The following is a 26,216-nucleotide window of genomic DNA, read 5'->3' on the forward strand; positions in this document are numbered from 1 at the left end:
CGACAGTATGTTTACAGTATAACGACAGTATGTTTACAGTATATCGACAGTATAATGACAGTATGTTTACAGTATATCGACAGTTTGTTTACAGTATGTTTACAGTATAACGACAGTATGTTTACAGTATATCAACAGTATGTTTACAGTATACGACAGTATGTTTACAGTATATCGACAGTATAATGACCGTATGTTTACAGTATATCGACAGTTTGTTTACAGTATGTTTACAGTATGTTTACAGTATAACGACAGTATGTTTACAGTATATCGACAGTATGTTTGCAGTTTATCGACAGTATGTTTACAGTATGTTTACAGTTTATCAACAGTATGTTTACAGTATGTTTACAGTATAGTAAAGGTGAATGGGATGAGTCCACAGAATGTCTGTCGTCACACTGATGACAGATCGATCATAACGTCTTCGGGTGATAAACATCTTTGTGGGATTTTGATGTTTTCAAAGACGTAAACTTGCTCTGACCTTGGCTTCAAAATTGTCTGAATGAATGAAGAAATAAACGCAGACGAGAGCTCCGACAGACTGCAGCAGCTGAGGTAAGTTCAGTGCTCTCCTCCCGTCAGTAAACTGCTCCGGATCAGAACCTCCTCTGACTCCAGGGCCCAGTATTTCAAAACTTGTAATCTGGATCAGAGTAATCCGGATAATGAAATCCTCCTTTTCTCAGTCATGGATCACGGTGATCCTGCTGACTTTATCTGAGTATCTAAAAACACTGGCAGGGTGGATCGCCGTGATCCCGACCTGGCCGGATACGGATTTCCAAATCTCAAGTCTCCGCCTCCGGGATCTGAAACATGGCGGACTACTTCACGAAAGGAGAAGCTGAGAGCGCGACTTTTACGTCAAAAGTGTAAGTTTACTCATACACCTTCTACTTTCAGAGCCACTCTCAGCCATGAACTACTCAGCTACAACAGGGCGAGTGCTGGAAATCCTTGGAAATGCTTTAATTGTATTGATACATTTAAGGTTTTCAAGTAATTGGAGTTTGAATAAAGTGCTTGAAACTGCTCAAAATTGTAATAGCATTACTTTCATGGTATATACCTTGGTCAGTGACACAATTAGAAACATTTTTTCATCCTAATTTCTCTCCCGTATATAGAAGCTCTCACTTAACATAATTATGGTCATTTATAAAAGGATCTGATTTGATGAAGTAAAATAATCAGTGTGTACACAAACACTTACTGAAATACATTGCTGCATGTTTTAAAATCCCATTCAAGCTATATCCAAACATTTTGAAAGTGCATTATTAGAGACGGAGACGGAAGAGGCAGGCTGGTGATGAGGATGCCTATGAAAAGCTCCTCAAAATGGAGACCGAGAGGGCGGTCAAACAAATTGAACTGGCCAACGAACAAATAAAGCTGATGCTGCTTCAGCAAAGAAAAAACGGAACTGAAAATAAAGCTATTGGAGAAACAGCTCACTTCTGACCTCTGAGATGGGTTCGGTCCTGTTTTAGTCAGTGGCCACATTATTTGAAATGTCTTTGTTTTGTTGGAATTAAACTTTCTTTGGATCCTGCATTCCTGTTGTCTTTCTCTGATGTTTTGGTACATGCAAGTTACAATGTTCGGTGAACTAGAATTTGAGAAATAGGTCTGTAATTGTTACTTTTATTTACAGCAGTTTCAGAAAGTGTGGTCAAAAATATTTTACTATGCTTTAAATTTCTTAGTTACTTTAATTATTTGTTAAAAGTAAAACACTAACACTTTAGATAAAGTGTAATGAACATCTTAAGTAACAATATCTAGGAGAAGTGGAGCTGAGACTTTGTCAACCCAAGTCAAATCCACCTCTAAGGTGGGATTCAAGTGATCCTGAAATTTTGGTATCAAGTTGATCCAGATATCTGCCTTGCGTTTTGAAATACCCAAATCCAGCCTTTTGTCTGGATTCAAGGGAGGATTGGATTACCAGAGCTGAATCCTGATCTTCAGGATCAGGATTCTCTGGATCTGTGTTGAAATACCCAGTTTTCAGATCAGATCTAGATTTAATCCAATCCGACCAGGATGATCCTGTCAGATCACTTTTGAAATACTGGGCCCAGGTGTTTACTCTAACCCCAACCCTCTGCACCGACTCTCTCCTCCAGAGATGGAGGATCTGAGCAATAGCTTTGTTTCTATGCAAACACTAACAAACAACATCTCCCATCATACATTTCAACTGACCTGACCACTGTCACCTTTTGACCTGTTAACTGATCACTGTCACCTTGGAGACTGACTAGCTGCTGCTCTCACGGCAACAGATGTTCTCTACACGACGGGTGTGTGTGTGAGAGAGAGAGGATCAAAGTGAATTTGAGCATCAAGAGGAAAACACTGAACACCTGTCTGACACCTCGACAGGTAGACAGACAGACAGGTAGACACAATGGCCAGCAGACGTCACTAAACAAACGATGATCAGAGATGTTCTCTGACAGTGATGATCCACTCTGAGTGAATTTTAAGAACCGAAGTGACAGCGATGAGTCCCCCCCCCCCCCCCCCTCCCCCTCTCTCTCTCACACACACACACACGTTTATGTGAGTGTTTTAATTAAACAGAGAGAGACAGGCAGCTGTAGTCCTCCGCTGATTGGAGGAGCAGCTGGAGGTGAAGCGGAGTTTCACGTCTGACCGACTCACAGCAGAGAGCAGACCGGCGGAGGAGCGGAGCTGAACGGCTTCAGGACTCGCATCAGACCGGGACGAGACGGGATCCCGCTCCGGTAAGTTCTTTGAATTAATTAAACATCCGTGAATGAAACCAGTTCAAACGGCGAGTTTATCCCAACAGAACCGATGAACGAAACCAGTTCCAACAGCGAGTTTATCCCAACAGAACCGATGAACGAAACCAGTTCCAACAGCGAGTTTATCCCAACAGAACCGATGAATGAAGCCAGTTTGTGGTGCCAGAGAGATGAGAGTCATATAAATCATTTGTCACTGAATCGTTTATTTTTAAGATGTTTTTCAACCAAACAATCGATTGTTTAAGAGAAGAAATCATCTGCAGATAATCAATAATGAAAATAATGACCACAGTTTACTTTTGATATTTTTACTCTATGTTGAACATTTTTTCTTCATGTTGAACTTTTAAAGTTTGTGAGGAGACGATTCTCTGATCTGACGCTACGAACATCTTTATTCATGTTTTAATATAGGCTATGTAATATGTTTATATTATATTTAATATAAATATATTTATATTATAATATTTAATATTGGACCCTAGAGAGTGAGACAGTTTCTTCAGCAGGGAGACAGTTTCTGCAGAGAGTGAGACAGTTTCTGCAGAAAGTGAGACAGTTTCTGCAGCAGGGAGACAGTTTCTACAGCAGTGAGACAGTTTCTGCAGAAAGTGAGACAGTTTCTGCAGAAGTGAGACAGTTTCTGCAGCAGTGAGACAGTTTCTGCGGCAGTGAGACAGTTTCTGCAGCAAGGAGACAGTTTCTGCAGAAAGTGAGACAGTTTCTGCAGCAGGGAGACAGTTTCTACAGCAGTGAGACAGTTTCTGCAGAAAGTGAGACAGTTTCTGCAGAAGTGAGACAGTTTCTGCGGCAGTGAGACAGTTTCTGCGGCAGTGAGACAGTTTCTGCAGCAGTGAGACAGTTTCTGCAGAAAGTGAGACAGTTTCAATTGATGATCAGGTGGTTTGATCAGGTGACCTGAGATCAATGATGTCAGCTCTTGTCAGGACAATCATTCAGTATTGATCAGTAGAAATGTGACAACATGAAATATGAGTCTGTTTTTCTGCTGGAGCCAATCAACTGCTGTCTGACATGTGATGTCATTGACTGTCACCTGATTCACCAAAATCAAACTCTCCACTGATTGACCGATTGACTGATTGATTGATTGATTGATTGATTGATTGATTTCTCTCTCTTCAGGTGTCCACAGCAGAATGAACAGTTTCCCTTGAACGTCACCTCAGTATGACATCATCAGGCCACACCCCCTCCTCCCTCCCCCTCCACCATCATCATCATCATCATCATCATGTCTCGCTCTGGATTGGACAGACAGCCCATCAGTCCTTGTTGTGGGCCCGTCTCCTGCTGTCTGTTTTGCTCTGGATGGGTGGACAGGTTGTTCAGGTGAGTGCCTCCCACCAGCACTTCCACCCCCACTCCATAAAGATACCTGGTGACATCACTCTGGGGGGGCTGTTCCCGATCCACGCCCGCGGCCCTCACGGTCTGCCCTGTGGAGAGCTGAAGAAGGAGAAGGGGATCCATCGTATGGAGGCCATGTTGTATGCTCTGGACCAGATCAACAGTGACCCTGAGCTGCTGCCCAACATCACGCTGGGGGCTCGCATCCTCGACACCTGCTCCAGAGACACCTACGCCCTGGAGCAGTCACTCACCTTCGTACAGGCGCTGATCCAGAAAGACACGTCTGACATCCGCTGCTCCAATGGAGAGCCGCCCATCATCCGCAAACCGGAGAGGGTGGTGGGAGTGATCGGAGCGTCAGCCAGCTCGGTGTCCATCATGGTGGCCAACATCCTGAGACTGTTTGAGGTAAATAATGTACACCTAATGGACAGATAACATACTGCATATACATACAACATTCAGGTAATACACCTGTTAATATACAGGTGACACAGCTGTTAATATACAGGTTACACACTAGTGGTTAATATATTGGTGGACCTAAAGACAGACAAACAGAGAGACAGTCGGACAGACAGACAGACAGACAGACAGGATGAAGTCGTCTGGTTTGTGGATTAATGTTTTAAAGAGTTTGTTCCTGATGACTGACTCTCTAATGAAAGCTTTTAATGACTGTGTGTGTGTGTGTGTGTGTGTGTGTGTGTGTGTGTGTGTTATTTGTTAAAATAACTAAGTCACTGGGTCACAGATGCACCATGGGATGTTTAGCGTTTGTTGCCGTGGTGATTCCAGCTGATCAATTTATGATCAAACAGTGAGCGCTGGTCTGTGTCAGACAGGTGAACACAGGTGAACACAGGTGAGTCCACAGCTGCAGCAGGTGTCTCTGGGGAAGCAGCTTTTTTATGTAGTGTGACATCATTAAAAATGAGCCAATCACGTGCAGGAGCTGCGATCCATCAGATCCGCCCCTCATCTTAATTCACACCTGTTTACTGTTCTCACCTGTTGTCACACAGCTGACCAATCACTGAGTGAGCTCGGTGTGATGTCACACATCAGTGTTAGAGGTTCTTGATCAAACCTGAACACTCGGCGAGCTGATGGTCGTTTGTTTCGCTCCACTGAAGCGTCATGATGATGATGATGATGATGATGATGATGATGATGACTGTTATAACAAGGTCTGCTTTTAGGAGGTCGTTAATGTGGATTTCTTCATTAATCTACACGCACACACACACACACACACACACACACACACACACACACACACACACACACACACAACGTGTGTTAATGTGATTATTATTCAGTTTATTGAAGCTCTGACACACATTTAGCTCAGGCTGTTACACAACACTAATCCTGTGTATATGTGTGTGTGTGTGTCCCTCTGCTCTGTTGTCCCAGTACTTCCAGTTGAACCAGTGCTGTGCATGTGTTTAGTTTGTCTCACCTGTCTGTTCTGCTTCAGGTGAACTTGTCTGCTTCATTGAGTTTGTTCAGGTGAAAGCTGTCAATCAAAGTGTGGGTCACCTGGACACAGACCACCTGAGCAGGAAGGTCTCAGCTGAGTTCACAGTGAACTTCTTGAAAGATAAAACTGTTCTGAAAGTGGTCTGATCTGGACTCAGTGTCCAGTTTATTAGGAACACCGTCCTGTAATGAACCCTGTTTCTATCATATTGTCCGTCTGTATTCAGTGAGGTGGACTGAATAATAGAAACACGTCTCTGTGGACAACTGTTGGACACTCACTGTTCATGCAGATCATTTGGGAATCATGACAACCTGTGAGTGACACAAAGGGTTGTTGATTCAGATCCCTCAGGTGAGCTACGCATCAACGGCTCCAGAACTCAGCGATAATAACCGGTACGACTTCTTCTCTCGGGTGGTTCCTCCGGACTCTTACCAGGCTCAGGCCATGCTGGACATCGTCAAAGCTCTGGGCTGGAACTACGTGTCCACGCTCGCCTCCGAGGGAAACTACGGCGAGAGCGGAGTTGACGCCTTCATGCAGATCTCCAGAGAGGCGGGTACGTAACAGTTCTACGTCCTCCTGTTTGGTTCTGTTGAACTTTGTCTCTGTGTTCTGGATTTTATCTGTGGACGTTTGTAAACAGGCTTAAAGGTTTAAGAATATGACTTTTTTTCCCAAAAGTCTTTTTTCCTTCCTTTATTGCCATATATGAAGTATAACGTATAATAATGTATAATATAGTATAAAGTTTTACAGTAAGCTCACTACAGAGAATCACGTCAGCAGGAACGTTGTTGGACGTCTTCTGCTTCTTTCAGTAAAACAAAGCTGACCTGTGAACTATAGTTCTGATCCTGTTACACTGTAAACACCCTTTAATGTCAAACAGTATCAAACAGGTTACTTTGAGTCTTTGAGTCACGAAGATTGAGAATTTCCAGAACCAGAAATGAAACCGTTGCAATGAAGCACAAATGTTGACAGATATTTCAGAAAAAAGTCAAAAGACAATGTGAATAAATGCTCGTGTCATCATTACTGTGAGTGGGTGGCTGCTGGAGATGAGCTCAGGTGGAAACACTCCTGTCTGTCTCTACTTGTACCTGTCTGTCTCCACTTGTACCTGTCTGTCTCTCTTAGGTGGGGTGTGTATTGCTCAGTCGGTGAAGATTCCTCGCGAGCCAACAGCCGGAGAGTTCGACAAGATCATCAAACGACTGATGGAGACGAGTAACGCCAGAGGAGTGATCATTTTCGCCAACGAGGACGACATTAAGTAAAAACGCTAACCGACCACAGATCAGCTGGACTCCGTCTCATCGGGCTAGCTTTTAGAACTCGCTCCAGTTCTCTCTTTTAACTTTGTCCCTTGACTCCACTCTGACTCCTCCCCTCTCTTCCTGATAGGCGTGTCCTTGAGGCAGCAAGGCGTGCTAACCTGACGGGTCATTTCCTGTTTGTGGGGTCAGACAGCTGGGGAGCAAAGAGTTCACCTATCGCAGAACTGGAGGACGTTGCCGAGGGCGCCGTCACCATCCTACCTAAACGGGCGTCAATAGATGGTAAAAAATAAAAACCAACTGAGGCTTCATCCACACAACACGTTTTTATTTAAAACCAAAATGATCTCCGTCCAGATAAATGTTTCAGAAGTGATTTTAACACACGATCAATGACATGAAACAGGGAGCAGACTGTCAGATGGTGGATGAAGATCATGTTCACAGTCACCTTTTCTCTTTAATGGATTATTACTGTACCAGTCTACAATACCTAGCTTCACTGCTACATGCTAACAGAGAGGCTGTCATTAAGCTAGACAGGCTGTGTGTGCGTTTCAGGCTTCGATCAGTACTTCACGTCTCGTTCTTTGGAGAACAACCGCAGGAACATCTGGTTCAATGAGTTCTGGGAGGACGACTTCAGGTGTAAACTGACCCGACCTGGAATCAAACTTGACCCTGACAAGAAGAAATGTACAGGTACTCTCACACCTGAGGGGGCGGGGCCAGAAAAGTGATTGGAATGAGTAAACCGTGACCTGTGTGTGTGCCTGCAGGTGAGGAGAGGATTGGTCGGGACTCGTCCTACGAGCAGGAGGGGAAGGTTCAGTTTGTGATCGATGCAGTTTACGCTGTGGCTTACGCTCTGCACAGCATGCACCTGGATCTGTGTCCTGGCAGCTTCGGAGTCTGCAGCAGCATGGACCCTGTGGAGGGACGCCTCCTGCTGGACTACATCAGAGCGGTGAACTTCAACGGTAAGAAAACACAAATCTACATCAGAACAACAACTGGAACGCTAGAGTTCGAGCCCACATGAGAGGAGGGTTGGAATACAAGGACTGTTACTGTGCGTTCCAGTTAAACACAGACAGACTGACCCGGTGACTTCCTGTCCTGACGGACTGACCCGATGACTTCCTGTCAGACAGACAGAAGTTCGGGACGAGGAGACGTTCTCAGAGCAGCACAACAAAGTGCAGCAGCTTCATCCTGTTAGAATTCAAATCCATATTTTATAAAGACGAGACACCACAGCAGCTGGAAGACTGAGAGGAATTAATCTGTAAGAGCCAGAGCTGCACGCCATGAGACCTGTCTGTCTGCCCACCTGTCTGTCTGCCTGCCTGTCTCTCTCTACATGAATCCTCTCAGTTGTCTGAATATTTAATCAGTTCAGGAGAAGTATGTTCTTATTCAGGATGTTGGTGTATTTTAGGAATGTGGCCTGTAAGGAACTCTGTTTGGTTCCAAGAGATCAGACAGAAATCTGGACTGGGACATCAGGACTGACATCTGCACGCCCACACCTGGTGGTCAGGTGATCCCTGAGGTGACAGCTTGTTGGCTTTAAGGACTCAGTCTTGCTTCAAACTAAGTGCTCGTCAGATCGTCTGACAGCTTCAACAGACAAATGTCTCTGAACGTCTCCTCCAGTTCTCACTGTGAGTTCAGAACAAACCGATGACTGCAGCTATCAACAACTTATTCCACAGAATATAATCATCCAATCATGTTCTCTTCCTGTGTTCTCACGAAGGCTTCAATCAACCGATTTCACCCAATAACATCAAGACATGCACCCATCAATAATACTTGTGGCACTAAAGTTAGATAGTTAGCTAGCTAGCAACCGCTTGGTTACTATGGTTACTATGGTTACAACTTTGTGGGTAGAATTGATTCCCACTCAGAAAAGATTCCTCTGATAGGTCTGATCGGCTGCGTCTCTTTCTTCCTGACAGTCGTGGGTCAGGGTCAGGGTTAGCATATTCTTGCTATCCCATCGCTACACGCCCACGTTTCAGCGTTCAAATCAAGCTCTGCCCTACGCTACGTCCCACCTACTTACTGTTTCACTCAGAAATACGTCGTCCAATATGGAAGCTGGAAACTCTTCAATGTTATGATGGATCGCCTTCTGACACGTGGCGCTGCATGTTCACTTCCTGTTAAGACTGTAGAATGCTTTCTGATTGGATGCTTTAAGACTTCTGTCACGTTCTGACTGATGGAACCTGATTTAATGACAAAGAGCTGCTGGAACACAAGTTGTTCTGTTTGTTCTGTGTGGTTCAGGTTCTATGCTCTGTTTGTTCTGTGTGGTTCAGGTTCTATGTTCTGTTTGTTCTGTTTGTTCTGTGTGGTTCAGGTTCTATGTTCTGTTTGTTCTGTGTGGTTCAGGTGCTATTTTCTGTTTGTTCTGTGTGGTTCAGGTTCTTTGTTCTGTTTGTTCTGTGTGGTTCAGGTTCTATGTTCTGTTTGTTCTGTGTGGTTCAGGTGCTATTTTCTGTTTGTTCTGTGTGGTTCAGGTTCTTTGTTCAGTTTGTTCTGTGTGGTTCAGGTTCTATGTTCTGTTTGTTCTGTTTGTTCTGTGTGGTTCAGGTTCTATGTTCTGTTTGTTCTGTGTGGTTCAGGTGCTATTTTCTGTTTGTTCTGTGTGGTTCAGGTTCTTTGTTCTGTTTGTTCTGTGTGGTTCAGGTTCTATGTTCTGTTTGTTCTGTGTGGTTCAGGTGCTATTTTCTGTTTGTTCTGTGTGGTTCAGGTTCTTTGTTCAGTTTGTTCTGTGTGGTTCAGGTTCTATGTTCTGTTTGTTCTGTGTGGTTCAGGTTCTATGTTCTGTGTGGTTCAGGTTCTATTTTCTGTTTGTTCTGTGTGGTTCAGGTTCTATGTTCTGTTTGTTCTGTGTGGTTCAGGTGCTATTTTCTGTTTGTTCTGTGTGGTTCAGGTTCTATGTTCTGTTTGTTCTGTGTGGTTCAGGTGCTATTTTCTGTTTGTTCTGTGTGGTTCAGGTTCTATGTTCTGTTTGTTCTGTGTGGTTCAGGTTCTATGTCCTGTTTGTTCTGTGTGGTTCAGGTTCTATTTTCTGTTTGTTCTGTGTGGTTCAGGTGCTATTTTCTGTTTGTTCTGTGTGGTTCAGGTTCTTTGTTCTGTTTGTTCTGTGTGGTTCAGGTTCTATGTTCTGTTTGTTCTGTGTGGTTCAGGTGCTATTTTCTGTTTGTTCTGTGTGGTTCAGGTTCTATGCTCTGTTTGTTCTGTGTGGTTCAGGTTCTATGTTCTGTTTGTTCTGTTTGTTCTGTGTGGTTCAGGTTCTATGTTCTGTTTGTTCTGTGTGGTTCAGGTGCTATTTTCTGTTTGTTCTGTGTGGTTCAGGTTCTTTGTTCTGTTTGTTCTGTGTGGTTCAGGTTCTATGTTCTGTTTGTTCTGTGTGGTTCAGGTGCTATTTTCTGTTTGTTCTGTGTGGTTCAGGTTCTTTGTTCAGTTTGTTCTGTGTGGTTCAGGTTCTATGTTCTGTTTGTTCTGTGTGGTTCAGGTTCTATGTTCTGTGTGGTTCAGGTGCTATTTTCTGTTTGTTCTGTGTGGTTCAGGTTCTATGTTCTGTTTGTTCTGTGTGGTTCAGGTGCTATTTTCTGTTTGTTCTGTGTGGTTCAGGTTCTATGTTCTGTTTGTTCTGTGTGGTTCAGGTGCTATTTTCTGTTTGTTCTGTGTGGTTCAGGTTCTATGTTCTGTTTGTTCTGTGTGGTTCAGGTTCTATGTCCTGTTTGTTCTGTGTGGTTCAGGTTCTATTTTCTGTTTGTTCTGTGTGGTTCAGGTTCTATGTTCTGTTTGTTCTGTGTGGTTCAGGTTCTATTTTCTGTTTGTTCTGTGTGGTTCAGGTGCTATTTTCTGTTTGTTCTGTGTGGTTCAGGTTCTATGTTCTGTTTGTTCTGTTTGTTCTGTGTGGTTCAGGTTCTATGTTCTGTTTGTTCTGTGTTGTTCAGGTGCTATTTTCTGTTTGTTCTGTGTGGTTCAGGTTCTATGTTCTGTTTGTTATGTGTGGTTCAGGTTCTATGTTCTGTTTGTTCTGTGTGGTTCAGGTTCTATGCTCTGTTCTGTGTGGTTCAGGTTCTATTTTCTGTTTGTTCTGTGTAGTTCAGGTTCTATGTTCTGTTTGTTCTGTGTGGTTCAGGTTCTATGTTCTGTTTGTTCTGTGTGGTTCAGGTTCTATGCTCTGTTTGTTCTGTGTGGTTCAGGTTCTTTGTTCTGTTTGTTCTGTGTGGTTCAGGTTCTATGTTCTGTTTGTTCTGTGTGGTTCAGGTTCTATGTTCTGTTTGTTCTGTTTGTTCTGTGTGGTTCAGGTTCTATGTTCTGTTTGTTCTGTGTGGTTCAGGTTCTATGTTCTGTTTGTTCTGTGTGGTTCAGGTTCTATGTTCTGTTTGTTCTGTTTGTTCTGTGTGGTTCAGGTTCTATGTTCTGTTTGTTCTGTGTGGTTCAGGTTCTTTGTTCTGTTTGTTCTGTGTGGTTCAGGTTCTATGTTCTGTTTGTTCTGTGTGGTTCAGGTTCTATGTTCTGTTTGTTCTGTGTGGTTCAGGTTCTGGTTTTCAAAGCAGCTTTTTCTTTATTCAGAAAGATAATAAGTTAAAAATAAGTTAATGCACTTTACATGTTTCCTCTGAGGACACACTGTGTGTGTGTGTGTGTGTGTGTGTGTGTGTGTGTGTGTGTTAATAATTAAAGTGAGCAGCTGCTGGAGACACTCGGCTGGATGAAGAGAGAGACATCCTCCTGTTTTTATTCACATTTTATTTTCCTGATCAACAAGCGATGAAACGATTCAGCGTTCGATAATCACGATAAATATCACCACACGATATATTGTCATATCGTATATTGATAAATCTGATGTGTACAGAAACTATTATCCCCCAACTATTTGTTTTTACTTTATACTTCAGGTAATAATCTGTCTGACTGTCTGTGTGACCTGTCTGTCTCTCTGTGTGACCTGTCTGTCTGTGTGTCCTACAGGAAGTGCAGGTACGACTGTTCTGTTCAATGAGAATGGAGACGCTCCCGGTCGCTACGACATCTTCCAGTTCCAGATGACCAATCACAGCCATCCTGGTTACCGTGTCATCGGCCAGTGGACCAATAATCTGAGACTCAATGTAAGAAGCTGATTGGATCAAACAGAAAACATCTGCTGTTTTTATTCTGTCTTACCCTCTCTTTGTACCCGTCTCTCTCTCTCTCTCTCTCTCCACCTGTCTGTCTGTCTGTCAGGTGGAGGAGATGCAGTGGTCTGGAGGAGATAAATCTCTTCCTGACTCCATCTGTAGTTTTCCTTGTAACCCAGGAGAGAGGAAGAAGATGGTGAAAGGAGTTCCGTGCTGTTGGCACTGTGAGGTAACAAGTCGTCTACAACAACACAACAAGCTACAATAACTATACAATAACTATAACTATATAAGAATTATAACTACAAACAGCCCACAGACAGAACAGATTCGTGGTCTGCCTGTGCCCATGAACTGCTCATGACGTTAGAGGCCCGACCCAACAATAAGCCCGACTGTAATGCAACATTTGAAGCGAGTCTAAACCCGATTATCAGCATTAGACCTGTAGGCCTGTTGGTCTTAAAGTGAGGTGTGGTCAGGCGCACTGATGGCGACAGGTGCTGTCGCCATCAGTGCGCCTGACCACACCTCACTTACCAACAGAAAGTTGGTCTGAGGTCAAAGGTCACAGTCTGTTTCCTGCTATTTAAAGCTCATTCTTCAGACAGACGGGTCAACACAGGCAGGTTCACAGCGAACCTCGGGTTCCGTAGGGCTCGGGTCGGGTTGCAGACCTCTAGAACAGATGTTCCCAGCGGTCCCTCACATCTGCCTCTGATCAGTTTGATTGACGAGAGTCAACAGGTTCATCCAATGAGACGAATCAATGTTTAAGTTTATTTGATTGGCTGCTGATGTTGAGTCTATAGAATGATGACATCATCAACATTTTGTTTGACTGTGATAATATGTATAATATCTGTCTGTCTCTCTGACTTGTCTGTCTCTCTGACCTGTCTGTCTCTGACCTGTCTGTCTCTCTGAGCAGTCTGTCTCTGACCTGTCTGTCTCTGACCTGTCTGTCTCTCTGAGCAGTCTGTCTCTGACCTGTCTGTCTCTCTGACCTGTCTGTCTCTGACCTGTCTGTCTCTCTGACTTGTTTGTCTCTCTGAGCAGTCTGTCTCTGTCTCTGACTTGTCTGTCTCTCTGAGCAGTCTGTCTCTGTCTCTGACTTGTCTGTCTCTCTGAGCAGTCTGTCTCTGTCTCTGACCTGTCTGTCTCTCTGACTTGTCTGTCTCTCTGACCTGTCTGTCTCTGTCTCTGACCTGTCTGCAGCTCTGTGATGGGTACCAGTACCAGCTTGATGAGTTTAACTGTGAGACCTGTCCGTCAGACATGCGCCCTGCCCCCAACAGAACCGCCTGTCGCCCAACTCCGATCATCAAACTGGAGTGGAACTCCCCCTGGGCCCTAGTACCCGCCTCCCTTGCCATGCTCGGTATCCTAGCAACAAGTGCCGTGGTGATCACCTTCATCCGCTTCAATGACACGCCAATTGTGAGGGCGTCAGGGAGGGAGCTCAGCTACGTACTACTAACAGGTGAGTACTCCTACTGAAAGGTACTACTAACAGGTGAGTACTCCTACTGAAAGGTACTACTAACAGGAGGGTACTCCTACTGACAGGTACTACTAACAGGTGAGTACTCCTACTGACAGGTACTACTAACAGGAGGGTACTCCTACTGACAGGTACTACTAACAGGTGAGTACTCCTACTCAGTCACTAGGATCTCCACTGTGGTCTGGACCAGATAACCACTGGTGAGTCCAGTGCTTCACCTGCAGGATCAGCCTCACTTTACTGATGATGTTGTACATATCTGCCAGTTGACCTTACCCTGCAACAGGTCAGCAAACAAAAGCAGGAGTCACAGAGAGAGCAGACAGATAGAGTTTAGGTTGAAGGCAGAGGAAAACAGGTATATAGGAGCACTCACAGATGAGAAGTCCAAAATGTAGGTTATAGGCTGGAACAATGTGGCTGGTAAGGCACACAGATAATCTGGTGGAGAATTGGGGAATGGGCTGGTATAAATCCTGAGCTGATGAGGGAATCAGAAATAGGTGATCAGCTGGGTGTGGCTCAGGTGACAGGAAATGGTGAGAACACCAAGTTTACTTCAGGATAGGTAGAGTGGCTGGATCTGACATGATGGGAGATTTCCCAGGAGTCAATTCAATTCAATTCAAAGGGGCTTTATTGGCATGAAAGTTTAACAACAATGTTGCCAAAGCATCAAAACACAACTCGTCCAAACACTCGGACAGAACACAACAAATAACAACACAAACACAACACCAAGATTGATTTACATTAATTATATATACAGTATATACAGTGTGTGTGTGCATGTGCCTACGTGTGTGTGTGTGTGTGTTTGTGTGTGTGTCGGTCACTCACTGTCCCTCAGGTTGTGGCATGTTGACAGGTATGCCCTGTCTCCTTCTCTATTTTTAATGTTGATATGTCGTTCAGCTCTTTGAACTCTGAGATTACGGAGTTGAACTTGTTAAAATAAATGTTCCTGCTTTCGTTGAATGCTTTACATTGTAGGAGAAAGTGCATCTCTGTCTCAGCCTCACCTGTCCAGCAGCGACCACATGTTGTGTTGTCTTTTGGTTGCCGTGATTGTTTGTGTCTTCCTGTTTGGATGGTCAGTTTGTGGTCACTGAGCCTGTACTTGGTGAGCATCTGTCTCTGCTTCCTATCTCTGACAGCAGAGAGATGTTCTGCTCTTCATCGTCTCTTTTTAGGGCGAGATAACGTTCTGATCCACTTTGGCTTTTAGTTTCTTCTTTCCAATGTTCCCGGCAGGTTTCTTTACATTGTGTTATAATGTGCTTTCCTCTGATTGGTGTTTGGAGAGCAGTGTTGTTGTGAGGCTGGTCAGACTGTCTGAGAGGGGGCGGTCAGCCTCAGTACCAGCTGACATAGGGGCTCTTTTCTGGGCTCAGCTCTTGAGTCTGGAGGCTTTGGAGTGGAGGGCGTCTCTGGCTGATTTCAGCTGGTTAAAAGTTGAGCGTTGTCTGTTGGATGTTAATTATCAGTGGGTATCTGCCTCATTCTGCTCTACATGCATTTGTTGGTGTGTGTCTGTGTGTGTGTAAAATGTGTCTGCTGAACTCTGCATGTAAAGACTCTGCTGGATGTTTGTCCCAGCGGGTTCAGCTCTGATGACTGAGTGGACCCAGACTTCACTACCGTACAGCGCAGTGGGCTGGATGACACTAGCAAATATGTGAAGCCAGATTTTGACTGGAATTTGGAAATGATAAAATGTTCTCTTAATTGCATGTAGGGCTCTTCCAGCTGTTTCTTTTAGTGCGTTCACTGCCATGTTGAAACTCCTGATGCTGTAATGGTTTTACCAAGGTAGCTATAACTCATGCTGCGTTCAATGATGTGATTATTTATGGTAAATTGGTGTTTGTTCTCCTCACATCTGGGGCGTTTTTGAAAGATCATGACATTAGTTTTCTTCATGTTTACTGCCAGGGCCCAGTTCTGACAGTACTTTCCTACTATGTCCAGCTGCTGCTGTAGTCCTTGTTCAGTAGGAGACAGTAGAACAAGGTCACCAGCATAAAACAGAGACTTCACCTCTCTATCTAGGAGGGAGAGGCCAGGAGCAGCACATTGATCCAACTCAACAACAAGTTCATTTATATTAGGGCTGTCAAAATTGCTCCAAAATGACGTTCGAATATTCCCTCTAATAAAAACACATAGGTTCGAACCATTCAAATATCTAGATTTGCGCAGGAGGACAAATTAATACAACGAGACATAACTATTTGTATAAGTATTTTTATTTAGTTTTAACATGTCTTTGAAAACATACCTACACATTACAAGATAAGTAAATGAACTAATGGCCTATACCGTAAAACTTTTAAGACCGTAGACCTCTCTCTCACTCGCCCCCCTCTCTCTCTATGCGCAAACTCCCCTCATGTTGCTAGTGGTGGAATGGTAAGCTAACTGTAGCTTACACAGCTTGCATACAACTTTATCTCGAGGCTCCACATTTTTGCTGTCTACTGACCAAAATCCGAAGTATTTCCAAACAGGGCTTTTTAGGTTGCTTGGAGTCCAAACCCCTATCTCTGCTGCCGAGTTGGGCTCTGAACTTTCTGCAGATTCGTTTTCTCTCTGCCATCTGCATCTGCCACGGTTTTTGTCGCGTCTCACTTTCAGCAGTGAGTGACGCTGTGCAAGTGACCTGTCCCTGACCCGTCATGCAGTGCGCCCACTCGCAAAGCAGCCGCTGATGTGTTTTTTTTCCACAGTCGAATATTAATTTTCACAATCGAATCTCCGTTTTTTTTAAATATTCGAATATATATTCGAATTTAGAATATTCGTTGACAGCCCTAATTTATATCCACGTTAAATAAAGTCGGACTTATGTTGCAGCCCTGGCGTACTCCTCTTCTCTGGGTGAAGAATTCAGTTTGTTTGTCTCCAATTTTAACAGCACACATATTTTCCAGACACACTGATGTAACCAGATGGTTCATGTTGCCCCCTGTACCACAGTGCAGGAGCCTGTAGTAGAGCCCTTCATGCCAAATGGAGTCGAAAGCTTTCTTGAAGTCAATGAAACAAGTGAATATTTTACCACTTTTTGTTTGGTGAACATGTTTGTTAATTAAAGTGTGAAGGGTATATACATGGCGGTGGTGCGGTGTTTTGGGAGGAAGCCAATTTGACTTTTACTCAAGATGGAGTGTTCGTCAAGGAAATCCAGTTTTCTTTTATTCAGAATACTCCAGAATAATTTACCTGGAGCTGCTGACACAGAGGCCACGGTAGTTATCAGGGTCTGATGTGTCCCCACTCTTATGAATGGGGGAAATGAGCCCTTTGCACCAGATGTCAGGAAAACATCCCGACTGTAACACAGTATTGAACAGCTTTCACACTGCACCCTGCAGCTCTGGGCTGCTGCATCTGAGCATTTGGTTTTTAATGCTGTCTGGACCACAAGCTTTCCTCGGCTGGAGACATTTTGTCTGTGTGGTCAATTCTTCCCAAGTAATTGGGAAATCAAGCGGGTTTTGGTTCTCTTTAACTGTTTCTTCTAATGTGGGTAATGTCTGTTGCTTTGTGTTGAACTTGTTCCACATATCCCAGAATTGATTTTGATTAATGGCATTCTCAATATCTTCGAGTTTCATGTCGGTATAATTTTGTTATACCCACTGTATATTGTACATTTATATTTCTTTAAAATGTCATTGTATCTAATGCGTAGGGCTGGGTTGTTTGGTTGGCGATGTTTTTTATGTGCTATTTTTCTCAGGTCTTTTCTGATGGTCTTGCATTCTTGATCAAACCATTTGTCAGCGTTTTGCCTTTTAACAGGCTTCCATTTTTGTTTTATGAGGTCAGCTTTAACAGCTGCCTTATGAAATATCATATTGATATCTTCAATGGCCTTGTTTACACCATCTCTGGTAGAGACATATTGGTTTTGGTCATATATTGTCATTCATATAGAGTCTTTCTTCATCAAGGCCATCCAAAGTGTTGACACAGGAGAGCCAGGATGGTGGGCCAGGCAGAAGACCTTGACCTAGCCAGGATCCATCTGAATGTCGCTGGCAGCCACCGTGAACCCCACAAACAACATGAGTTTCACACTTCTGTGTTTTGAACTGGTTCTCCATCAGTCTTTGAAGAACACACTGCTCATACTACATGTGTTCCTATCTTGCTACAGGGCCTCTCTTCCACTAATCCCCAACCCCATAGTTTTTGATGATGATGTCATTGAGGTCCCAGTGCTCGATGAAGGGACTGTAAAGCCCCTTCACATATCAACTTTGGACAAAATCTCGAGAATCAGATCAGGATATTCAGCAGCAGATGTTCCGTGTCAGACGTGTTCACACATTAGAAATTCTCTGTATGGTTTGGGCGAGGGGCGGCTACAGACTGCTCCGTATTGATGACTGTTTTTGTGTTGATATCAATACTACGTGTATTTGGATGTTTCAGCGATATCAACGAAAGATTAGAGAGTAATATACAGGCAAGCAGAAAAGAATACGAAGCAGCTACACTGCATGAACAAAGATCCCATCGTAGAAAGGAAGATGCAGCTTTTTGGATCTGTGTCCAGCAGCAGCGTGGATGAGTCATATGGAAGTGTGAGACCGAGCGGGGAAATGTTCTGGGCAGATGTTCTGCAGAACTCACAGCTGCATTACAGCCACGATACAGTCGCAGCCCTTCAGTTGAATGCTCGTGTTTCCACCAGCTGCACCAGCGGTGCTCTGCAGGGAATTTACGCAGTCTATTTTGACAGAAGTGGACTGCAGCCACGTCAATCTGCACAGAGCAGATCGAGCCACACAGGAAGTCACGCAGCCAAAAAGGCCCACTGCATCCAGTTAGTTTTCAAAACAAAACACTGCACAATAAAGTTGGAAATGTAGAAATGTATCCTTGAGCAAGATACTGAACCTGAGCAGGTCGGCACCTTGCATGGCAGCCTCTGCCATCAGTGTATGAATATAAATGGGTGAATAGACTGGAAAAGAACTATAGAAATGCAAGACCACAAACGATTTAACTATGTAGCTACTCAACCACAGTAGAAGCACAAAAATCAAGGAGAAATGCTGAAATAACGGACACGGCGGGTTACGGACACATGCCCAGTGCAATCAAGGGGTTAGAGTGCATGTGTGAAAAGGGCTGAAGACTTATCGACACGGAGAGAAGCGTGAGATGATCAACAGTAAAGATGACATCATCAGCACTGAGGATGACATCATTTGTTTCTTTCTTTGCAGGTATCTTCCTGATCTACCTGATCACCTTCCTCATGATCGCAGAGCCAGGTGTGGTGGCTTGTGCCTTCCGGCGGCTCCTGCTGGGCCTTGGTATGGCTATCACCTACTCCGCCATGTTGACCAAAACCAACCGCATCTACCGCATCTTCGAACAAGGCAAGAGGTCGGTGACCCCGCCGAAATTCATCAGCCCCACCTCCCAGCTCATTATCACCTTCGTCCTCATCTCTGTCCAGGTGAGAATTCAAGTGTCAGATCACTTCCTGCTTCTCTTTCAGCAGCTTGTCACATGATGCAAGTTTATCTGTGTGTGTGTGTCTGTGTGTGTGTGTGTGTGTGTTTGCGTTTTTGTGTGTGTTAGGTCCTCGGTGTGTTTGTGTGGTTCGCCATCATCCCTCCTCACACCATCATCGACTACGAGGAGCTCCGCCCTCCGAACCCCAACCTAGCCCGAGGCATCCTGAAGTGTGATATGTCTGACCTGTCAATCATCTGCTGCCTCAGCTACAGCATCGTACTCATGGTAACATATTGATCCAGTATTGGTCCTTGTAATGTTGTCATGGTTTTGGTTTAGTTATTTCCTGTCTTATTTTGTAGTGTCTTTTTGTGACTGTCTACTTCCTGCTCACCTGTATTCCCAGTGTTCTGTTTCCCTCCTGTGTTCTTGTGTTCCTGCGTTCCTGCGTTCTTGCATTAGTGCGTTCCTGTGTTCTTGGGTTCCTGCGTTCTTGCGTTCCTGCATTCCTGCGTTTTTGCGTTCCTGTGTTCTTGCGTTCCTGCGTTCTTGCGTTCTTGTGTTCCTGCGTTCCTGTGTTCCTGCGTTCCTGTGTTCTTGTGTTCCTGCGTTCTTGTGTTCCTGCGTTCTTGTGTTCCTGCGTTCTTGTGTTCCTGTGTTCCTGCATTCTTGCATTCCTGCGTTCTTGTGGTCCTGCGTTCTTGTGTTCCTGTGTTCTTGTGTTCCTGCGTACTTGTGTTCCTGCATTCTTGTGTTCCTGTGTTCTTGTGTTCCTGCGTTCCTGCGTTCTTGTGTTCCTGCGTTCTTGTGTTCCTGTGTTCTTGTGTTCCTGTGTTGCTGCATTCTTGCGTTCTTGCGTTCTTGTGTTCCTGCGTTCTTGGTTCCTGTGTTCTTGGGTTCCTGCGTTCCTGTGTTCTTGTGTTCCTGCGTTCCTGTGTTCTTGGTTCCTGCGTTCCTGTGTTCTTGTGTTCCTGCGTTCCTGTGTTCTTGTGTTCCTGCGTTCCTGTGTTCTTGTGTTCCTGTGTTCCTGTGTTCTTGTGTTCCTGCATTCCTGTGTTCTTGTGTTCCTGTGTTCTTGTGTTCCTACGTTCCTGTGTTCTTGGTTCCTGCGTTCTTGGGTTCCTGCGTTCTTGTGTTCTTGGTTCCTGCGTTCTTGGGTTCCTGCGTTCTTGTGTTCTTGGTTCCTGCGTTCTTGGGTTCCTGTGTTCTTGTGTTCCTGTGTTCCTGTGCTCTCCCTGGCCTGACTTTCCCTCCTCACCTGTCTCACATCAGCCTCATCAGCCCTCCCTTCTCTCCCTGCTTTCCTCTTCTAATTTCCCTCACCTGTGTTTCTCTGCCTCTCTCTACCTGCACCTCATCTCCTCGTTAGTTTTGCTTGTATTGAAGTCCAGTCGTTAGTTCAGTCTTTGTTTTTTTTCCTTTGCTTGCCTTTTTGTTTCCAGTTTTTGCACTTTGCATTTTGGACATCACCTTATTAAAGTTTGCATTTTGTGTACCGTTTGATGTGTTTTTCCCTCATTGATCTGTTATTGATCAACTCATGTTGAAGGTGTGAACCTCCCTCCTGATGTCACATTGATTGACCAATAACGAGTATTAATTGTCTTGTTGCTACGTAACATGCATAATTCTTGTTGCTAGGTAACATGTACGGTGTACGCGGTGAAGAGTCGTGGTGTTCCAGAGACGTTTAACGAAGCCAAGCCAATTGGTTTCACCATGTACACCACCTGTATCATCTGGCTCGCCTTTGTACCAATCTTCTTTGGTACAGCCCAGTCCACCGAGAAGGTAAGAAACAGGACAAACCAGGATGGACTAGGTATCATGACTGACTCCAGGGGGCATGGAAGATTGAAGGGAGAAAGACCAAAAATGTACTTAAATGGGTGTGTGAGACTGAGAGGCTGTTATAAGCAGCTTATAGACAGGCCTGGTCATGGTTTAGGTTTTAGGTTTAGGTTCAGTTATTTCCTGTTTTATTTTGTAGGTTCTCTCCTGGTATGTCATGTTTTACTTTCCACTTCCTGTCTTTGTTTTCCCAACTTTTTTCCTGCTCACCTGTGTTCCCAGTATTCTGTAATGCAACTAAACTGGAGCCAGTGTTTACCACGGCAACCGGAAGCTAATTCTCTTTCTTAGAGCCGTCTGAGTCTGTCAGGATGTTTCTGGACTAAGGAGACCAGGAGTCTGTCTCAACTTCTGTAGACCTCCTCCTGAAAACATTGTCTTCATGTGAAATCAAGAGTCCACATGAAAGTGTCCACGTGTTTCAGTAGAGAGACTTCTCCATACCGAGACACCTGTCTGTACTGAGACACCTGAGACACCTGTCCATACTGAGACACCTGTCTGTGCTGAGACACCTGAGACACCTGTCCTTACAGAGACACCTGTCCATACCAAGACACCTACTTACTGAGTCACCTGTCCTTACTGAGACACCTGTCCTTACTGAGACACCTGTCCTTATTGAGACACCTGAGGCAACTGTCTTTACTGAGACACCTGTCCTCATTGAGACACCTGTCCTTATTGAGACAACTGCTCATCTCTTTTCTTCTCCTCTTTTCGGTTAACAGACAAGAAAGCTACATCACAGCTGACAGACAGTAATGAGAAAGACAGACAGGTGATGAGACAGACAGACAGGTGAGGAGAGACTGAGTTTAGTTTCCTGTGAGGAGAGAAGAATAAACTGACAGAAATCAGGCCGACGCATCAAACTAAAGCTGCTTTAGTGTTTTTGTGTGGTTCAGTGTGAGTTCAGGGAGGGACAGAGAGTCTTTAACTGAGAGATAAACGACTGCAGAATTAGACACAAAGTGGAGCAGCTGGATTAAATAGATTATAATCCAACACAGGATGTAATTATAGAATAATAACTCTTCAAACCAAAGTTACACAGAGCTTCAACAAACAGATAAAAGAGACAATAAAAGCCTGAAATAACACGACGGAAACCAGCAGCGTCAGACAGAAACAAACAGAAACACAGGCAGCAGAAAACACAGTGAATGTCTGTGGTTCTAGTGGTGAGGTTCTCTGTCGGTGAATGTCTGTGGTTCTAGTGGTGAGGTTCTCTGTCGGTGAATGACTGTGGTTCTAGTGGTGAGGTTCTCTGTCGGTGAATGTCTGTGGTTCTAGTGGTGAGGTTCTCTGTTGGTGAATGTCTGTGGTTCTAGTGGTGAGGTTCTCTGTGTCTCTCTGTCTCTACAGATGTTCATCCAGACTGCCACTCTGACTGTTTCCATGTCGCTCAGTGCGTTCGTGTCTCTCGGGATGCTGTACATGCCGAAGGTCTACGTCATCATTTTTCACCCAGAAAGGAATGTCCAGAAGAGGAAGAGAAGCTTCAAGGTGTCTGTGTTGCCTGCTCTGATAGTTGCTGTGTTCCCTGCTCTGATAGTTGCTGTGTTGCCTGCTCTGATAGTTGCTGTGTTGCCTGCTCTGATAGTTGCTGTGTTGCCTGCTCTGATAGTTGCTGTGTTGCCTGCTCTGATAGTTGCTGTGTTCCCTGCTCTGATAGTTGCTGTGTTGCCTGCTCTGATAGTTGCTGTGTTGCCTGCTCTGATAGTTGCTGTGTTGCTGTTTTGCAGGCTGTTGCTCAGGCTGCCAGATTGTCTCAGAAGTCATCAAATGAGAAACAGAATGGAGAGACAAAGATTGAGCCTGACAGATCGCAGTAACACTGCAGTAAAATTACAAATTACAGGTACTGAAACTTACAGACACACAGTTAAACACACTGCAGTTACACTTTTAGCCTGTTATCATCTTCAGCCTGTCATCATCTTCATCCTGTCATCATCTTCAGCCTGTCATCATCTTCATCCTGTCATCATCTTCAGCATGTCATCATCTTCAGTCTGTCATCATCTTCAGCCTGTCGTCATCTTCAGCCTGTCATCATCTTCAGCCTGTCATCATCTTCAGCCTGTCATCATCTTCAGCCTGTAAACAGGGTTGGAACAGCAGGAGGATGAAATCTGAAGTCATCACAGTTTCGTGCTTTTTTTTAGCTCAGTGTGATGATGACACGGGGCGGAGCTTTCTCCGTATATGGTCAGTGGGTGGAGCTCAGTGGTGCTGAGCAGGATGGAGATGATTCCTGACGGGTGGAAGATATTTCTGGAGGAGCTGCTGAATATTTCAGCTGCGTGTTAAAGATTCATGTTAACAGCTCAGCTGCTGTGTACTCTGGAGCAAGGCACTAACATGGCAGGTGACAGTTCAACTCCCTGCAGAAGGAAAGAAACTTTATTTCTTCTGCTGCTGTTTCCTCTGTGTGAACACGCCACCTCACTCCTCAACCACATCAGAGTGTGAATGGTTTCCAATATCCTGTCTGATCAATACAGTCTGTCAGCCAATCAGATCTCATCTCTGAGAAAGGAAATGGTCGTCAGAGGAAACAGCTGATTGTGTGAGATTTAACAGACGGGGTCGTAGAACAGTGATGTTAACCAGAAACAACAGTGAAAGATTGCTGACAGTTAACATATTTAATCAATCAATAATCAATTATTAAGACGTCTTTATGATGATGGCAGACAAACAGATAAACCCTTTTTACTGAACTCACTGAGAGTCCTGATCAGTTTCACTGATACTCAATGATCAATACTTAATGATCTATCGGGGCAGTTTGTGATCAATAATGAGGACCTGACCCCTCACTGATGTCTTTATTCTCACCTCTCAGGCAGCTGCTGACCAATCCCTGTCCAGAGCCTGATGACATCATCTTCATGAAGATCACCTGCCAGACTACCCCCCCAAACACACACACACACACACACTGACTAACAACACATTCATGTGTGTCAGGTCATTTCAAAATAAGACTATCCACAGGGCTTTGTTGTGAAAATCAGGGTTTCTGAGGTTCAGACAGGAAGTCCTCAGCAGAAAGTGTTAGTTGTCCTCGTGGTGCATTCAGGTGAAGCTCAGACATTCAGACGATGAATCTGAGTCGTTCTGTTTTAAACATGTTCAGCATTTTTGTTTCTGTGACATCACAGTTTTAGTTTCATTATGAAGAACAGACATTTTACAGTGTGCAGCACCTGTCCTCAGAACACCTCACCTGTAACACCAACATAGATGTTTGTGACGGCGAGGGAACCCACACCGACTCATGGAGAACATGCAAATTGACGAATCCAACCAGCAGCACAGTTTAATATTCCAATCAAGCATCAGCTGATTGGTCTTTTGTTAGTTATTGATCAGATTTGACTGGTTTTGCTAAACTGAGGACTTCCTGTTTTAAACTGGTCAGAAGACACTCAGACTCACCTGAAGGACTCACCTGTTCATCCTGAGCTTTTTCATCAGTTCACCCTCAGAGCCTGTTGAACACCTGTCTGTCTGACTGTCCACCTATCTGTCTGTCTGTCTGACTGTCCACCTGTCTGTCTGTCTGTCTGACTGTCCACCTGTCTGTCTGTCAGCCGTCTTCCTGCTCTGGACCTCGTCCTGTGTTCAGATACAGTTTTTTTACTTCCTGTGACTGCAGCTGCTCGTCTTTAATTTATTTATTGGTTGGCTCATGTTGAAGCGTCGTCTCTTGTCTTCGTCTCTTCAGTCTCGTTCAGACACAAATTAATATTTCAGACACGAGGTGATAAAATATTCGTTTGCAGCTGCTTCAGGATCAGTTTGTGTTTCTGACTGATGCTGCAACTGTTTCAGATTTTATTCAACACTCACGTGTTAATGGATCGGATCCATCTTAAATAATAGTAATAATATTAATAATTTTATATACTGCATATATTAAAGATAAAATATTCATGTATTTCAACATGCAGCCAGTCGGGGGATATTAGTCCATCAGACGTTTGTCCAATCAAGTTTCATTCTTTCAGTCATGTGATCCAAACCTCTACAGGAAGAAATGTCAAAGCATAAACTGGTTTCAAAGTAAAGTTTTATGAATTATGTGGTTTTTAAGACAGATTCAGATTCTGCAATATCTTCAATCCAAATCAATAACTTTGAGCACTCCTCTCCTGTGTGGCTGTTTAGAAAACATCGGGTGACTTTGACTTCATTTGTTTCTTACACAAACTGATCCAGTTCAATTTGACAAAGTCTCAGTCTCATCAGGTCCATTCAGTAGCTGTTCTGGAGCTTTTGCTCACGACACACAATGTTCTAATGATTCTGTGACTGTTTACTTTCAGTCTGAAATGTTGTTAAAGTCAGCTGCTGGATGATTGTTCTGTCTTCTGTTTCCAACGATCAAAAATCAACTTTTATCTCATCTTTTTTTTATTTTCTGTGTCAGGTTCAGAAAATAAACTCTTCCTAAAATAAAAAACCTGAAACTTCCTCAACCTCACTGAGAACAAACAGTGTCTGATAATAAATGAGTAGAAGAACCAGTGTCTGATATTAAATCAGTAGAACGCCATGTGGAGGCACCCTCCTAGGACCCGTCAGGGGTCAGGGGTCAGGGGTTAGGATAAACACCAGTGTTTCCAACCTTTCCAACCTATTAATGAGATCAATAAATGGAGATCAATAATATTTATGGTTATCTTTTTACTCCTGTGATAATCCATTGAAATGACTTAATTAAACCCAATAATTGATCCATTGATCAATATATTGATCACGTGTTTGGTAGATCAGTAATGGATTTATCAAATGTTTCAAATTAAGTTAATTAAAGGAAAAGTCCACATACTTTATATGCTGTATATATGTTTAATGTATCTATTGTGTATTTATACTTCTGATGTGAGTCTTTGATTCTGCTCTGAGAATAAGAAACTGTTTATATTAAAAACTGATGGATGTTTCATTAAACTTTCTTCATACTGTGTATACAACATAAATACAACACATATACAATATAAATACAACACATATACAACATAAATACAACACATATACAACATAAATACAACACATATACAATATAAATACAACACATATACAATATAAATACAACACACAACATAAATACAACACACAACATAAATACAACACATACAACACATATACAACATATGTACAACATACAACATAAATAAAACTGAACTGAAAAATGAATCAATGACTGAAATCAGATTATTGATTTTTTCTACTAACTTTGATTGATTTAATCATTAATCCTAC

The 26,216-nt window shown here is 43.7% G+C and overlaps 1 protein-coding gene across 1 annotated transcript; it reads left to right on the forward strand.

Annotated features, from left to right (window-relative positions):
- The first annotated feature begins 2,707 nt into the window (after positions 1-2,707).
- Positions 2,708-25,496, forward strand: grm6a (glutamate receptor, metabotropic 6a). The gene is made up of 16 exons (XM_073471134.1): positions 2,708-2,765; positions 3,939-4,574; positions 5,998-6,214; positions 6,799-6,934; positions 7,066-7,220; positions 7,500-7,640; positions 7,718-7,918; positions 11,949-12,088; positions 12,204-12,326; positions 13,316-13,580; positions 18,848-19,083; positions 19,209-19,370; positions 20,727-20,876; positions 22,305-22,445; positions 22,685-22,800; positions 23,791-25,496. The coding sequence occupies exons 2-15, from the start codon at positions 3,984-3,986 to the stop codon at positions 22,772-22,774; spliced, it is 2,748 nt and encodes a 915-aa protein (XP_073327235.1). The 5' UTR covers positions 2,708-2,765; positions 3,939-3,983; the 3' UTR covers positions 22,775-22,800; positions 23,791-25,496.
- The last annotated feature ends 720 nt before the right edge of the window (positions 25,497-26,216 follow it).

This window comes from Pagrus major, chromosome 7 (assembly GCF_040436345.1).
Source record: "Pagrus major chromosome 7, Pma_NU_1.0".
In the NCBI taxonomy this organism is placed as follows: Eukaryota; Metazoa; Chordata; class Actinopteri; order Spariformes; family Sparidae; genus Pagrus; species Pagrus major.

Excerpts from the sequence above, each read along its gene's own strand:
- grm6a (XM_073471134.1), top strand. The coding sequence starts at position 3,984 with ATGACATCATCAGGCCACACCCCCTCCTCCCTCCCCCTCCACCATCAT. Across the intron at positions 7,919-11,948 it reads CAGAGCGGTGAACTTCAACG|GAAGTGCAGGTACGACTGTT; the intron begins GTAAGAAAACAC and ends TGTGTCCTACAG. Across the intron at positions 22,446-22,684 it reads AGAGGAAGAGAAGCTTCAAG|GCTGTTGCTCAGGCTGCCAG; the intron begins GTGTCTGTGTTG and ends GCTGTTTTGCAG.